Here is a 15,280-nt window from a genome sequence, read left to right on the forward strand (position 1 = left end):
AGAGGGTGCCCCCAGTAAGTCAGCATATTATTGTTGCTTTTTCTCTCTAAACAATGAATATAACTAATATTTAATATATACTATGTAAAATTCTTTTAAATGTTTTTTAAAACTCTGACTCTTTTGTTAACTCTCTTGGAAGCTGCAATATACAGTTTGAGAAAGATTGCTCCAGAAAAAGACATACAATTTTTGAAAATATAAGCAAAACCAATAGAAAATTTAAAGTAGTAATATCTTTACACAGTATTTGCATCAGTAAACAGATTTTACTGCTAAATATATATTTAATATTGGATCAAAGTTAGGACAATTTATTGAACAGAAAGTTTCTAATAAAATAAACTTTTTATAAGACCAACCATGACATGAAGTAATGACATACTGTAACTAATTCATACTCTGTAGGAAAACCCAGCCAGAATCCATTTTAATAGTGCTGCAAAGAAAGCCCAGTCCCCACGTAGTTAAAAGACAACTAGGCAACTGAAGAGCAAACAAGTTAGTACTTTATTCAAATTTAATGATTAAAAAGTGTAAGGTCATTAATTCTTATCATAAGTGATGAAAACAATATAACATTGTCTCTAGATGAATGAAGGAGGCAATATAATCAAAAAACACTAAATAAAAAGAATAAAAGTAGCATTTTGTCTCAAACCAAGGACTTGTTATTGTTGCTGTTGCTTGTTAGGAGTCTGAAAAGCTGAATATATCATAGTGGAGATATGATGCATATGTAATCCAAAATAAAGTCTGTTTAAAAAACTACAGATACTGAGCTATTGGTGATTTTATAATGGTACAATTTAATCACATACAAAACAGTACAGTGAACTATTTTAAATACACAAAAGCTGACATTTAAACAAGCTTGATGATGAGTGTGACAGAGTGTTTAAGAGGGGTCAGAAAGTTTGTTTCCAAGTCAACACACAAAATGTGGCTGGCAGCTGGACCTGCCCCCAACCTCACTGATACCAGTAAGAGCCTTTTCACTGGTATTGGCAGGTGTAGTCCAGATTAGACAAAGCATGGCAACATGTTGCTCTATCACTCCTTTTCTGTATTATAAAGGAACTGCATAAAGAGTCTTCCGCACTGTAGTCAAAGTTCAGTTTCTTTTGACTAATTAACAAACCATCTTCCAGAACGCAAAGGACTTTGTAGCTAGCTTCTTGCTAGCATGATGATAGCGACTTATGTAAGATTTCATATGCTCTGAGAATCTTCTCTGTTGAAGCTTCCCCCCTTATTCAATCAGCACTTTGGGGAGCCTCCCTTTGAAACCTCCCCAAAATAACACAAAGCAGAAAGGAGAAATAAAACAGACAATCTAGAGTAGAGGACATTTATTTGAACCAGACAAAAATTTGGAGAGTTCAAAGATAATTAAACCACCTCTATGTCAAGTAAGGGGAAAAAAAAAAGTTTAAACTTAATTGGTTTGTCCAACACATTCAGTAGCAGTCAGAAATACAAACATTACAATCTGAAATATTATTCTAGGCTTTTACACAACAGATCAGAGTATCAGAAAAGTAACTGAAAGGCAAATTCAGCAAGACTTGTCTTGCAGGCACAGCATCTTAGTATTTATAGTACAATTCCATGTTAATGAACACCTTAAATTGCAAAGGCAACCACAAAATTCCCCAAAGTCACAGCTGCCTAATTCAAATGTTATAAAAGCAAAAACACAGCCTGAAAAATCCCTTGACTTCATAACTTTGGACATGATTTCGGAATGCGTCAAGGGAGAACTTTGATTATCTGCAAGAACTTGGATACTGATGGATATTAAAACAGACAATCATCAAATGACTGAAAACAAAAAAAACCCCCACCAACCCAGCACTTCCTTTAATCAGGACACAAGGGAAAAAAAAAAAAAAAAAAAGGATGTTTTTCTTTCTGTACTGATTGACCTTAGAGCTGGAATTAATTCACTTGTAAATACAAACTCATCAGGTAACGGTGCATAGTAAAGCCATAGGCTAACTGTGTTATTTTACTGTACATCAAGCCACTCAGTATCAGTTTCAGGACTGCTACACAGGGTGCATAGTTCTTTTTCTTCTTGTTTTCCCTTGACCTTTCATGTTTATTCTAAGGATAAGAATATTTATGAAAAGAACAAATATACCACACTTCTGCTAAAAGGAAAAAAAATCCCCAAAGAATTAATCAATAATTACGTAGACTGCAATAAACTCATAATTTATTGCAAGACTGCGATGTGAAGGGAGAGCTGTTCAAAGTAAACCACTGAACGTTCTAAGAAGTATTTATACCAATCACTAACCAGTTAGTATCTGAATGATCTAAAAACATTTTGCACATTCGGAGACCATGAACATTTGGCTGGCATATGGCTAATCTAGATCACAAAGAGTGGACAGCAAGCTCTTAAAAATTTAATTCTCAGAATGCATAATTTAATTACCAGGATGCCCTGTAACTCACACACCAAACTGCTTGATACACTAGTGCCTGCATACTGCCTGAGCTGGAAGAGTCATCTACCACTTTCCCAGCTTATGGGCATACTTAGCATCTCTCCATTGAGTCTAGTTTTTCATGTAGCTGCAAATTGTAAACGTCACGTTCTTCCAATTATTGACTAAACAAGCAGAATGCAATTTGCCAATAATATCTCAACATTACTCACTTTCCGCTAAAATTAAGTTTCGAAGGCTCTCAATTAAACTGTCTCTGCGTAAATCTCAATGCAAATGACTCTCTTGATTTAATTCACTGAAATATTTACCTTCTACATTCTCTGCAACAGCTGTTAAACATATTCGTTGGTGGGGTGCATACAAAAACTCAGTCTCTGCGTTTGTGTCAACCTCCTTGCATTAGGGCAAATTTCCACCTTCCCATCTTGCTCATTGCAATTTAATTTGGACGTGACACCACATTTTATCTCTGTTCACTCCATTTGCAGAACCAAAAAACCTACAGCAGCCAGTTCACAGATCCTAATTCTCCTCTGTTCTGCATAAATTAACAACAGAAATCTCCAAATTATGCACTTCTGATGTTTGTCTTCACCTTGGAGCTTTTTCGACACTCAATCTACTTAAGAAAACTATTGTTTCTCACACTAAAATCATAAATTACAATGGACACACATATGCACACTGCACATGTAAGTGTTAAATGAAGTTCTGGCCTTTTTCTGGTGTCATGTTGGATCAAATCAGAATAATATCATTGTGATATCAGAATTATATCTCTAACAGTATCTCTATTTGTACTCATATTAGCCTTAAAAATACTCATATTTTCTATGCTATCAGCAAAAACCGCAACCGCACACCAAAACCAATACTCTCATTTACACACACACCCTTCCCCAAACCTGTTAAGATTACAGAAAACCTCTATCTAGGGTCAGTCTCATTTTATCTAATACAGATAATCTGCATTCAAGCTAGCTGTCCAGACTCCCTTTATCATCAAATGGCGAGAAAGCGGCATGCACAGGGTCCAATTCACCTCATCCTAAGGCAGATGAGTCTAAAATAGGCCAAGGTGAACGAACCAGTAAGTGTTATGCATGTCCGCTGGCTAAAGGGAGTAAAAATGAAACACCTCAATGACACGTAGATATGTACATAGCAGATACCTAAGGTTAGATCAGTTAAATAACACCCTAGTATCTGTATTGAACTAAGGATGCTGAGATGTAAATCAGAGCCAAATAAAACCCACTGAAAGATGGCTGGTTTTCTGCTTCTAGAAGTGAGTGTGGAGTTTCAAGCAGGCCCAGAACTTCAGCTCATGACTGCGTTCACTGTAAAAGGACCACAGGAATCCTAACTTTCCTACTGGACTTAGTTTAAATGGTGGAAATGGGTTTCTGTCCAATTTCTTCCCACCCTTTTGGAGTAGTCTGTCTTGAACTAATTGCTTATTTGCTACTGTCTGCATCAATGGCCCATGTTAGAAACTTCTGTTATGGGGTCTGCAGTGTAATTATTCTAATGGAAAATTATAAAGTGAAGCAAATATTTAGGAGAATGACCCAATTCACCCAAAGAAATACCAAACTCACACAAAGAGGATTGAGACTGAAAGCATTTGACCCCATTTAAAGCATTTTTCATCTGTATTTATATCCTCACTTAAGCTAGGATAAAAGTACAGCCTTCAAGTATGGACATTCATATACTCATATCATGCATACAGTTTTGCAATTTTATGTTCAGACGCTAGTTAAGATATTTTTGGTTCCAAGTTTTTTGTCACATGTCTAGTCAGTTCTTTATATCTGAAAGACCAAGACATCTCTATCATTTAAAAACTTACTCAGTTTCAAAGACAACAATGCATTTAACTGTTACAAAATGATTTATATATATATATACATTTGAAAGGAGTTCTTCATGGCATTAGTTCTTTTTATAAATCTCTTAATATTTAAAATGGCAAAGACCACAGCTACTGGGCAGTGGCATTTCCATATCTTAGTCTCCTCTTGCTTGAACTTTGCAGAACTCTCTTGTCTCTCAAATGTACTTAATTTTAAATTAGACTCTTTGTTATGATAATAAAAGTGTCCCAAAGAATGCATTCTTTATGAAAAGAAAATAAATTTCTAAATATTGTTCTATCTGAACAGAATGAAAAAAGAGACTATTTGTCAGTTCCATCTGTTGGTTACATGTTTTCATCACTCTGGACATAATTTTTATTTCCTAGAGTAATCCATCACAGTGACATTTTATCCTAGCGTGAAACACGAAAGCTTTAATGAAACCATCCCATGGTTTTCAGCACATCGCACGCTTACTAAAACTAAAGGCCTTGCTGGACATCCTTATGTCTCCTTACGTGCAAGGGTTCAATCTCAAGGACAAATTTGACACAAATACAACTATTTACAGGAGCACATTTTGATGGTCAAGTGGTTTATTGAATAAAATCACCTTACAAATTTTTCTATAACTCCATGATTGATCAAACTGAGAACTTAAGATCTCTTTCTTTCCTCTTTCTTTGAGGTTTTACTGCACTGAGAGCTTAACAAAAAGTCAAACTAAAATTTATCAGTTTCTGAAGTATACTTGTTTCCCCTTAGCTAGAAAAGTTATCTGGGGCTATTTTTCTGCATTGTAAAACACTGAGACAACTACTTTTTAACTTTGGAAAGTTCTACCAACAGGTTTAATTTCAATTGAGCCTATAAGAACAAACTGCAGAAAAATAATTTCAGAAACAATTTTTCAAAGTATACAAGAGCAAATTCATATGCTGCTGAGATGAAGCACAATAAAGCATCATTGAGATAATCTATAGTTAAAATGATGGTGTATGACTTATGATTAAGCTTCATTACCTGCAGAGCAAGGGGCTTCCATCTCATATTTTTCAGTAAAGCTGGTGCTGAGGTAAGCATGCTCTGAGGTCGCTTTTTCAAAGTTAAGATAACACCACTCGGATCCTCTCGTAGTGCATTCACCAAATTTTTCAACTGCCACCCCACCTGGTAACCAGTAAAATCATTACAATAAAATTGAGGTACAGTATTCAATATGTCATGTTCCCTTTTTAAATAATATTAGTAAAATAACATAATAGGAGTGTATATATATATATCTTAAAGGAGATTAACTCTAGAAATGTAAAAAATAAATTACTGCATAAAATTCACGTCAACTAACATAATTATTATAATGCATTGAGATAGATATGCATCATTTCAGGTTTTAGAATTAATAAACTACTGTTACTTTACTGTAAATGCACAAAGTGTTTTCAAAATTAGCTCTGGTACATAGACTTTAGAGACTAGGAAGTTAAAAAGCCCTGGCTACCATATTGACAGTTCAATTAAAAAGTGAGCATTCTGTACTCCACAGTATTTAAAGTCCACTAACCACATGTAGTCATACTACTTCTACTCCTAGCAGCTTATGCAAGCACAAACCAGCTCAGGAAAATCTACTCTTCATGCTGCTATAAAAGTAAAATCACAATCACAAGGCCTTTTTTTAAAATAGTACTTCTTTCATGATGATTTCAGAAACAAATACAGTAAATTAATGACAGAGGAGTCATTACTACTTGAGTATTATCCCAAAGTAAAATTTTCCTAATTGAATTAAAGCATTTTGAAATATTCTAAAATTAAGAACTTTATTAACATGGAAAGCAACAAGCCTTTATTTATAAATGCAAGATAATATTTTCTGAATGATTTAGATTGCATTTTTGAAAAAAAAAATATTTTAAATATTAAAACATACAACTCACGACAATGGTTTTCCGGCTAAATAATGCCTATCTTGAAACTCTAAGATATTCAAACCCTGAATTTCAAGTTTGGCACCCAGAATGGCAATACACAGAATCATACATCCCTTGAAAATCTTGGCCTCTACATTTATAAAGTGATTATTTCTGTAAACTTGACAGCTTTTCCACCTTTTTTTCTCTCTCTCCCCCTAAACAAACAATTTTTTCTGATGTTTAAAGAATCAGTTACAAATATTTTCCTGCTTTCCTTCAAGAACAACGTTAAGAAAATTACCCAACTGAGAAGTAAAAATCTTACTGCAAAAAACCTCTAGAACTTTAAAGTTATAAGGTAACATCATTGTAAAACGGTTACTTTATACCATGTCAATGTGTTTGAAAAAAATCAAAGAGGCAATGTGAACAAAATAATGCAGATGTTCTTTATCATCAGTATAGTGCAATATGACACAAACGTGTATTTGTTACCAGTGCTTAAGCAAGGTAATTATACATAGGTTGTTGCTACTTATTTTTTACCTTATTCTCTATTACACCAAAACTCACTTTGCTTAATAGCACTTATTTTAAGAGCTGATACTCCCATATGGGCATGTCACTTAAGCCAACACCAATGTTTACCAACAACCCTGAAACACAGACATGGTTCAAACCTCACCACTCTTCCTCAGCCACTGTGAACCTACCTTTCCTGCTTTCACCACAGCAAAGTTCATTATATCCAGGATGCACTCCTACAGTAGTATTATTGTATACAAAGAAACAGGGTGTTGACAACATGTATCTTTAATTAATATTTTCCAGTTTCCACAGAAGACTTCCAAGCATGCTGGAATAATTCTTTTCAGTCCAATATATTAGGCATATGACTACTATACTTTGAATAAAAGTGAAACTTAATTGACTTCAGCTCAATTTCCACATCCCTATGAAGTCTCCATTCTGTTCCAACAGTATTCAAACCAAGTAAGCCTCTGTAAGTCCAAGCTTTGTGTCTTAATATTACAATTTTATAAAAAAACACCTTGCTATTTACAACACTGCTTTTCTACTTAAAAGAGACTTCTACCACTGCTTAGAAACACTATATTCCCCACAGTCCCATAATGTCACCATGGGCATATGCAAGGTTTCATTTCCGACCCCAAAAGAAGGAATTAAAGGCCTACAGTTCAGGTAAGATATGTCTCTTCTGTTGGGTTTGTGTGGCAAGGTTCTGCCAGCAGGGGCTACAGGGACGGCTTCTAGAAGCTTCCCCCGTATCTGATGTAGCTAATGCCAGCCAGCTCCAAGATGGACCCACCACTGGCGAAGGCCGAGCCCATCAGCGATGGTGGAAATGCCTCTGTCATAACATATTTAAGAAGGGGAAAAAAATCTGTATAACACATCTACAGCAGAAATGAGGAATGACAGTATGTGAGAGCAACAACTCTGCAGACACCAAGGTAAGTGAAGAAGGATGATGGAGCAGATGTCCACATGGAGCACATGAAGGACCTCATGCTGGAGCAGGTGGATGCCTGAAGGAAGCTGTGACCCTGTGGGAAGCCTGCACTGGAGCAGGTTTGCCGGCAGGACTTGTGGCCCTGCAGGGGACCCACGCTGGAACAGTCTGCTCCTAAAGGACTGCACCCCATGGAAGGGACCCACACTGGAGCAGTTCATGAAGAAACTGCAGCCTGTAGGAAGGACTCACATTGCAGAAGTTTGTGGAGAACTGTCTCCTGTGAAAGGAACCACACACTGGAGCAGGGGAAGAGTGTGAGGAGGAAGGAGTGGCAGAAACAATGTGTGATGAACTGACTGCAGCCCCCGTTCTCTGCCCATCTGTACCACTAGCGGGGAGGACATAGAGAAAATTGGGAGTGAAGCTGAGCCCAGGAAGAAGGGAGGGGTGGAGAAAGGTGTTTGAAGATTCGTTTTTATTTTCTCATTACCCTACTCTGATTTGAATGATAATAAACTAATTTCCCTAAATGAGTCTGTTTTGCCCGTGACGTAATTGCTGAGTGATCTCCCTGTCCTCATTTCAACCTATGTGCTTTTTGTTACATTTTCTCTCCCCTGCCCGGTTGAAGAGGGGAGTGATAGAGCACCTTTGGTGGGACCTGGTATCCAACCAGGGTCAAACCATCACATTCTGTACATATGCTCCTGTACACTGTAATTCCCTAATGAAGACAGATTTCTGGAGAGGAATCCTGCTGAATAAAGCAGCAGAGGGAGCCTTGAGGAGCTGTGTGGCCCCAGTTACAGATATGTGTGGCCCCAGTTACAGAATCAGGATGTAAAATTTTTTGCCATTTAAGTTGGTAGGATGTGGCATACAAAAGCTGTGCTTTAAAATTGTCTGTTTCTCACTGAAATAGCCAAAAATATAAATAAAAATATTTTTTGTTATGCTACCAGTTTTAAAATTATTTTAAATGCACTTTCATACTTTGCAGAGACAAATTGTATTGCTGTATCATGTATCTCAAATATGCCTTACATTGCAATAAACGGGAGATTATCTACTCTCTTTACGAGACTTAGGGGGATTAAAGAAAAAAATTACTTCAAAGCACTAAATCTGATGTATTTAATTTAGAAGCTCATGAATATAAACAATTTAGCTTAATTTTTCACAGGAAAATTCTAAGTTTCTTATAAATTTCAAATGAAGTTCATTCTCTGCTTTTACTTAGTTCCCTGACAGGAGTTTTCTGGCTGGTTCAGACAGTCCTTGGTTGCTTCTCATCTTTTGAACAGAAACAACTAAATTAGCCTAAGAGGAACAAGTCACATAAGAGGCTGTCAACAATAAATTGAAGGAAATTGATGTCCATGTAGGAGGCATGCTTTTCAGTTCCCACAGTTTAGATCTCATCAAATTTCATATGGATGCAGACTAAACAGAAGCAATCTTATTTGATGAGGTCAGGTTGAAAGAGGAAAAGGCAATGAATATATTGGGAACTGAAATCTGTTTTCCAGAAATCCACTTCAGTGACATGTAATCTACACTGTCTTTTAAGTGTAATTTGAATGTATTCTGTCTAGTGTCTCCTCAGGATCTTCCCCTTTCTCATTACCACCACAGTTACCAATTCTCAGCTTCTAATCATCAAGTTTTTAGGCAAAGCTTTCAAAGTCTCTACCTGCCCACGTACTGCAAAAACAGACCGTAATAAGGAAGTTTCATTACTGGTTTGAAAATTCAATAGGTAAGTAAAAGGACTATATTAGCAGACAACTTTACGTATGTTAAAAACCCCCAAGCAATTAATTTTTAAAACAGTGCACGGTCCTGACCAGGTACCCATCTTTAAGGGCCAAGCAAGTTACTGTTGCTTGCTTTAAAATAAATTTACATTGTTAAACCAAGTGCTATCAACAAACGGTAGTCAGGAAAGGTGTCTTTAGCTGTAGCCTAAGACCAGAGCTGGGTTTCGCTGCACAGTGCCCGAATCACTCCCAGCTGCCAGTGCAGCTCATGGCTGAGCGCAGGGAGGGCTGAGGGCAGCTGAGGGCAGCCTGGGGGTTTGGCACATGCACTGGCACAATGCAGTTGGTCCCTTGGTAATACTGGGAGCCCTGGGGAAGGGGAAAGCATGCCTGCTACGTGGGTGCAGGCCTGGGTGCCCGACAGAGCTCAGGGCACCTTGTAGAAAGGTGGAACTTGGAGCAGGACAGGCTACAGGATTATCTGGTAAGGAAAGAGGAGGACTATGGGCTCAAGGAGCAGCAAGGGAAGGTGAACATGGCATGCAAAGATAGGGGAACTAGGGGAAGAGGAGAGGAGAGCCAGGGAACACCACAGGGGTGTCCTGAGGAGTCATGCTGAGCTGCTTCTGCCAAGGAAATTAGAGCACTTTAGAGTCTACTGCCAAGGTAAAGGAGGGATAAACAGGGTAGCCCATGTCCACGCCACCTAAAGACCAATACTCCAAGACCAGATGTACAGCACTGCTGTGGGATGATGTGAGAAGGTACATCGCCCTCCCAAAGGCAAGGCCAGGAGAAATGAGCCTGCAAACAGGGTGCTTGCAACACCAGCATCAGGCCACCAAATTTCTCATCTATCCTGCCACCACCTGCCCAGAGGTTGTGGCCAGGCTGCATCATTAGGGTGCTCCAGAGACACTCAGGACCATTCAGGTTGCTTCAGCAGGGCAAGATGACAGCCCTGGGCAACTGCACCCAGCTCTGACATATCCTCTGCATCTCCCCTGCCTCTTCCCATTGCCTCCCACCGGCTTCTCCATCACCTGGAATATCCCAGCACCAATTACTCCAAATAGCAGAAAGCTTTAGCACGGGATGCTGTTAAAGGTCTGCTCCCCCAGTCACCATGGGGGAAAAGAAGATGCCCCTGGGCAAGATGAAGCATATTTTAAAAGACCCCAATGTTTCTCTGGCTTGCAACAAGCACATCTGGATGACAATATTAAAATAGCCTGAAAAGGAACTTTTATTTTGAATTCCTATTCTAAATTATCAAGAACTCTAACACTTTCAACTACTAAAAAGTTGCTCTTAAACAACCTTTTCCTGCAGATGAATCTATTGCCTCCTTTCTGACACGCTTGGAAAATTGGTAGCAATCTTTCCTTTTTCTAAAAGTAAGCACGACCATCCACTGAATCTTTTTTTTATGCAGCCACATCCATGACAGTTTTCCCAAACTCCTGTGCTCATTCATTATTTCTGTGAGTACTGATGTATGTTATGAGTCAGAGAGCAGCTCTGCAAAATACTAACATGCAATCAGCTCAAATACAATTGGATGGACCTAAACCAAGTATTTTTAGGATGCTTCAGAATGTAGTACTAAATAACCTACAGTCTAAAAAAATTAGCACATATATCCCAAAGAAACCATGGAACACCTGCATCATTTAAAAGTAGTGTGCAAATCTAATACACTGAAACTACATCAACTAGAGGGTGGAATTACAGTCAAATGATAAATAGAACAGAGTCCATATTTTTACAGGTGTATTCCTGTTCAAAGGGTCACCAGAGTCCCATGAAAGTTAATGACATCTTTCTGCTTCCATGAAAAGAAAACTGCTTTTTGTCCCTAGTTACAGTAATTCTTTCCTAACTTGCAGATTTGTAAAAGGGAAAAGTAGTAATATCTTTACACTTTTGAAGGAAAAGTACTACGTGCCTGCTAAATATATCCTGCAAAGCCATGTGCTATTTTCTAGCTAAGCAAATATGCAAAATCCATTCTAGTGTTTAATTTTAAAAATGGGGACATAATCAAAATTCTTTTTCTTTCAGTGTTGCCTGTTTTAAGTGGCATGCAGCCAGACCTCTTTGACTTATCAGCCATTTCAAGCTCCAAACTTTTACTTATTTTTCAGCTAAAAAAAAATAGATTTCTAGGAGGGAAGTACATTCACCTTAAGAAATGAGTTTTTAAGAACTTCCATATCTATCACTTATCTTGCATTTTATAAATAAAATCTAGTGCATAAGAAAAAAACCCAACAACATTGCACTTCGAATCACTATCTATCAAACCTAGCACATTAAGCAAGTCAGAACTGGACAAAAAACTAGCTGGCGTCATGCTGTTAAATTAAAAGATTGATTTCCATGAACACTGGTCAGAAATAAGGATGTTCAGCTGGCAGCCCTATGAAACAAACATGTTAGCAGCAAGCATCTTTTTCCCTTCCCCAAGCTGCAGATGTGTGAAAAGGATAAAAAAAAATGGAAGGCCATAGGTCTTCCGTGTCCAGAAAACACTGGATGAGGAAACCACAGAAGGATGTTTACAACATGGACTACCATAGAGATGAAAGCTGTATCTGTATGTAGTAAGAGAAGTAGTGTCAGGAGAGTAACAGATGCCTTTCAGGGATTTATCCAGCTTCTTAAGCTAGCACGATTATGAACGTCCCGGCTTACATAACAGTTTTCTCCCAAAGAGGAGACGCTCATAATATTCTGATTGCATATGCTGCAATTCTAATTCAAGAGTATCTTGGCTGTATTATTTAAATACATGCAATTTTAATCCAATGTGAAAGTCAGTTCTGATCACACCATGCTGTACTGTTAACCAAAATCGCAACAATATACTTTGTATGTAAAGTACATCGAGGAAAATCACATTTTTTACATGAGAAAATCCTGATGTTTCACTAAAACTTTTGCTTAGAACCACGGAACTATCAAGTAAGTAATCTTTATATTAAGTTTTGGCTATGGAAACTCAAGCTCACAATAAAGAGACTTTCCCACAAATAAACTAAGTTAGGACCCAAATTGAGAGCCTAATACAGAAGTTACTGCCTCTCATTAAGCTGCTCTAATCACTTTTCCCCATCAGAAAACCTATCTGATCCAGAGTGTAACTTCTGACTGATTTTTTTACCTTGCCCCTTTCAGGTATTTGCACAGCTCAGTTCTACTGTAATTAACAAACTTCACAAATATAAGTAAAGTGACTACAGAGCACTTCAGTAATCAAGTCAAGCATCTGTTTTATCCAAGGGGAACTGAAATTTGAATTATCCAGGGACATAGAATCAGTTCTGTATTGAAGTACGGACTCTGTTTAATAATAATGCTTACCTTTCACTTATCACTGATACAATCAACCTTCAGTTCAGAGCTACCTCACTGTTTTGCTTTTGAGTCATTGCTAGCAACATCCTAGAACAAATAAACAAGTATTTTTATTGGGAACAGCAAAGACTCCAACTTTATGGGTTTAATTAGATTCTATCTTACAGATGTAAGGTCTGTGACTAGGTACGGTTTTTGAGGAAAAAGGGTCTCATTTCCTTATTTCAGGGTATAGCTCTAAAAAAATGGGGTTGATTTCAGTTTGCTCAGTTTTGGTGTACCTCTGAAATTTGAAGGATCCTCCCTCCCTTGGGTACCTGCTCTTCCCCAAAGTGACTGGCCGCCTCCAGCATGATGACTGTAAGGTATATGGCCACCTCCAGCACAATGTCTGTAAGGTTTATCTCTCTTCAACCAGGAGTACAACTCAACCAGAAGAGACAGGTACTGGCAATTCGGAGGATTTTCATGCAGCCGTTCATCCACTTGGGGAACGTGGAACCCAGCATTATTTAGCCTCACAGGGAGTAAACTCAGTCTTTCAATCCCTAGAGGGGTGTCTCAAGGACCAAGATGTGCATAATTTCAGGTTAAAGGCCTTCCCTGATGGCTAAGCACTGTGCTGATGGGAAAACACTAGTATGAAGCCCAGTCATACAACAGGCAAGAAACCATCAGGTCCCTGCATTGGGAGCAGGGAAACAAGGGTTCTGGTCCCAATTCCCAGTGACCACTTTTTTGTGTAATATAAACACAATTCAAACTACACACTTCCCCTGCAGGGAACAGGGTGTGAAAGCCGCACTCCGATGAGCAGGCCCTACCTCTTCTTCAGCAAGGGCACAGACACTAAACTATTATGAACAAAGGTGCTGCCTACCAGACTCCTCACTCGGGTTCGTTTCCAGGAGCTTCCAGGGAACATATGGGGAGCCCGGGTGCCTACCTCCTTTTCAGCAGGGCTTCTGGTGAGGGACAGGCCTCCACTGCCCGAGAAGAGACATTTTAGCATCCCTGGTTGGCCACAGGTGAGTGCTAAAGAAACTTCAGTGCTGATAAATGTTTAAGTAGGTGCAGAGAGCTGGCGGTATAATCTCAGGCACGATTTAGGCAGACTGGATCACACATCAGCTCCTCACAGATGAAGCTGCAGTATGGATGTGGGTGGCCTCATCCTTCCTCAGAGGAAAGGAACAGCCAAGTTCTCTGTATTTCACACGGCATAAGGAACATACTCCTCAGGAGTGACCCTGCAGTGTTAACCCAACACAGCCACATTCGCCTTACAATAACTCATTTGTGCTGCTGTGTTTTCCATCTCACAATGGGAATTTGAGGCCCATGTGTGTGCATTGCATGTTCTTGTACTTAAATTCCCAGAATGGTGCATACATACATATATAAATAATTTTGTTTCAGATTAAATTGACATTATCACAACTTAATATTTTAGAAGGATTCCAGTGAGTCAGTGATTCCAACAGTCTTTGGCAAACACCCCCCCTTCAATGTATAAACTACCTGAGATCCCCAGCTGCCCTGCAGCTAAATAGTGCTGCTGTCCTTGAATCAGATGTTTCTTGAGACTGAACTGATATAGTGAAAATAAACTTAAATGTGTACAAAGAAATTGTAAAAAAACCCCTTAAATGTTCACTAATAACCAAGCAAACTGGAAAAAAACCCCACCCAAAAACCAACACTAAAAAGCCTTTAACTGAGCTGAAAACTTATGTGGCATTACTTAGCTACACAAAGGACAGGGATAGGGAGTTAAAAGAAACTGTCATAATAAAGCACTAATTATTTAGCTGTGAGAGATCTTTTCTTTTTTTTTGTTTCATTCTACTGCTATTAATATCATCAGCCATAGACTACGTACAGTGTTCAAGCCACTGAGATGTTCTAAGGCAGTACTGAGGGTTTTTTAATAAAAAAATTACATTTTTAGAGTACATATACTCAAATCAGGCATTGAATTTTGCTGCTTTAATTTTTCCTCCCTTATGACATAGAATGAACTTGCTTTTCTTACTGGTTTTATCTACTTTTACAACTATCACTTCCTCACAATTACCTCCTAACTTCATCAGATTAAGATAATGACTTATGCAACAGAAGTTCAGGCTGGAATGTGAAGATCAGCTGTGTAATTTACACAGCCGTCACCTGCACAAAGCACAGAGGGATTCAAAACTACTGAAATCTAACTTATATGTGGTCTAGGCTGTGCATAACTGTAGTATCAACCAATTAATATGCACAACCTTGAATACATCTTTCCTCACCTTTCCTCTCCCTCTCTGCAGTATACTTCAATTATCAGCAATCTAATTTAAAAGACTATTAGCAGCATAATACCTGCCTTCCTTTCCAAATACACATACCTGAACTTACACTAACAGTAAGCCTTTTAACTTATTGTTATGAGACTTAAAGAGCA

General features: G+C 38.2%; 1 protein-coding gene across 5 annotated transcripts in view; it reads right to left on the bottom strand.

The window, feature by feature from the left end:
• The window catches only part of CNKSR2 (connector enhancer of kinase suppressor of Ras 2), a 220,746-nt gene that overhangs the window by 96,550 nt on the left and 108,916 nt on the right, over positions 1 to 15,280 (bottom strand). For 3 of the 5 annotated variants that reach the window (XM_037378109.1, XM_037378108.1, XM_037378112.1), the window contains exon 9: positions 5,348 to 5,494. The exons of the other annotated variants lie outside the window; for them this stretch is intronic. In XM_037378109.1, coding sequence (XP_037234006.1) covers positions 5,348 to 5,494 — 147 coding nt within the window. The remainder of the gene's footprint in view (positions 1 to 5,347; positions 5,495 to 15,280) is intronic. 5 annotated transcript variants of the gene reach the window in all.

Source organism: Falco rusticolus, chromosome 2 (assembly GCF_015220075.1).
Source record: "Falco rusticolus isolate bFalRus1 chromosome 2, bFalRus1.pri, whole genome shotgun sequence".
Lineage (NCBI taxonomy): Eukaryota > Metazoa > Chordata > Aves > Falconiformes > Falconidae > Falco > Falco rusticolus.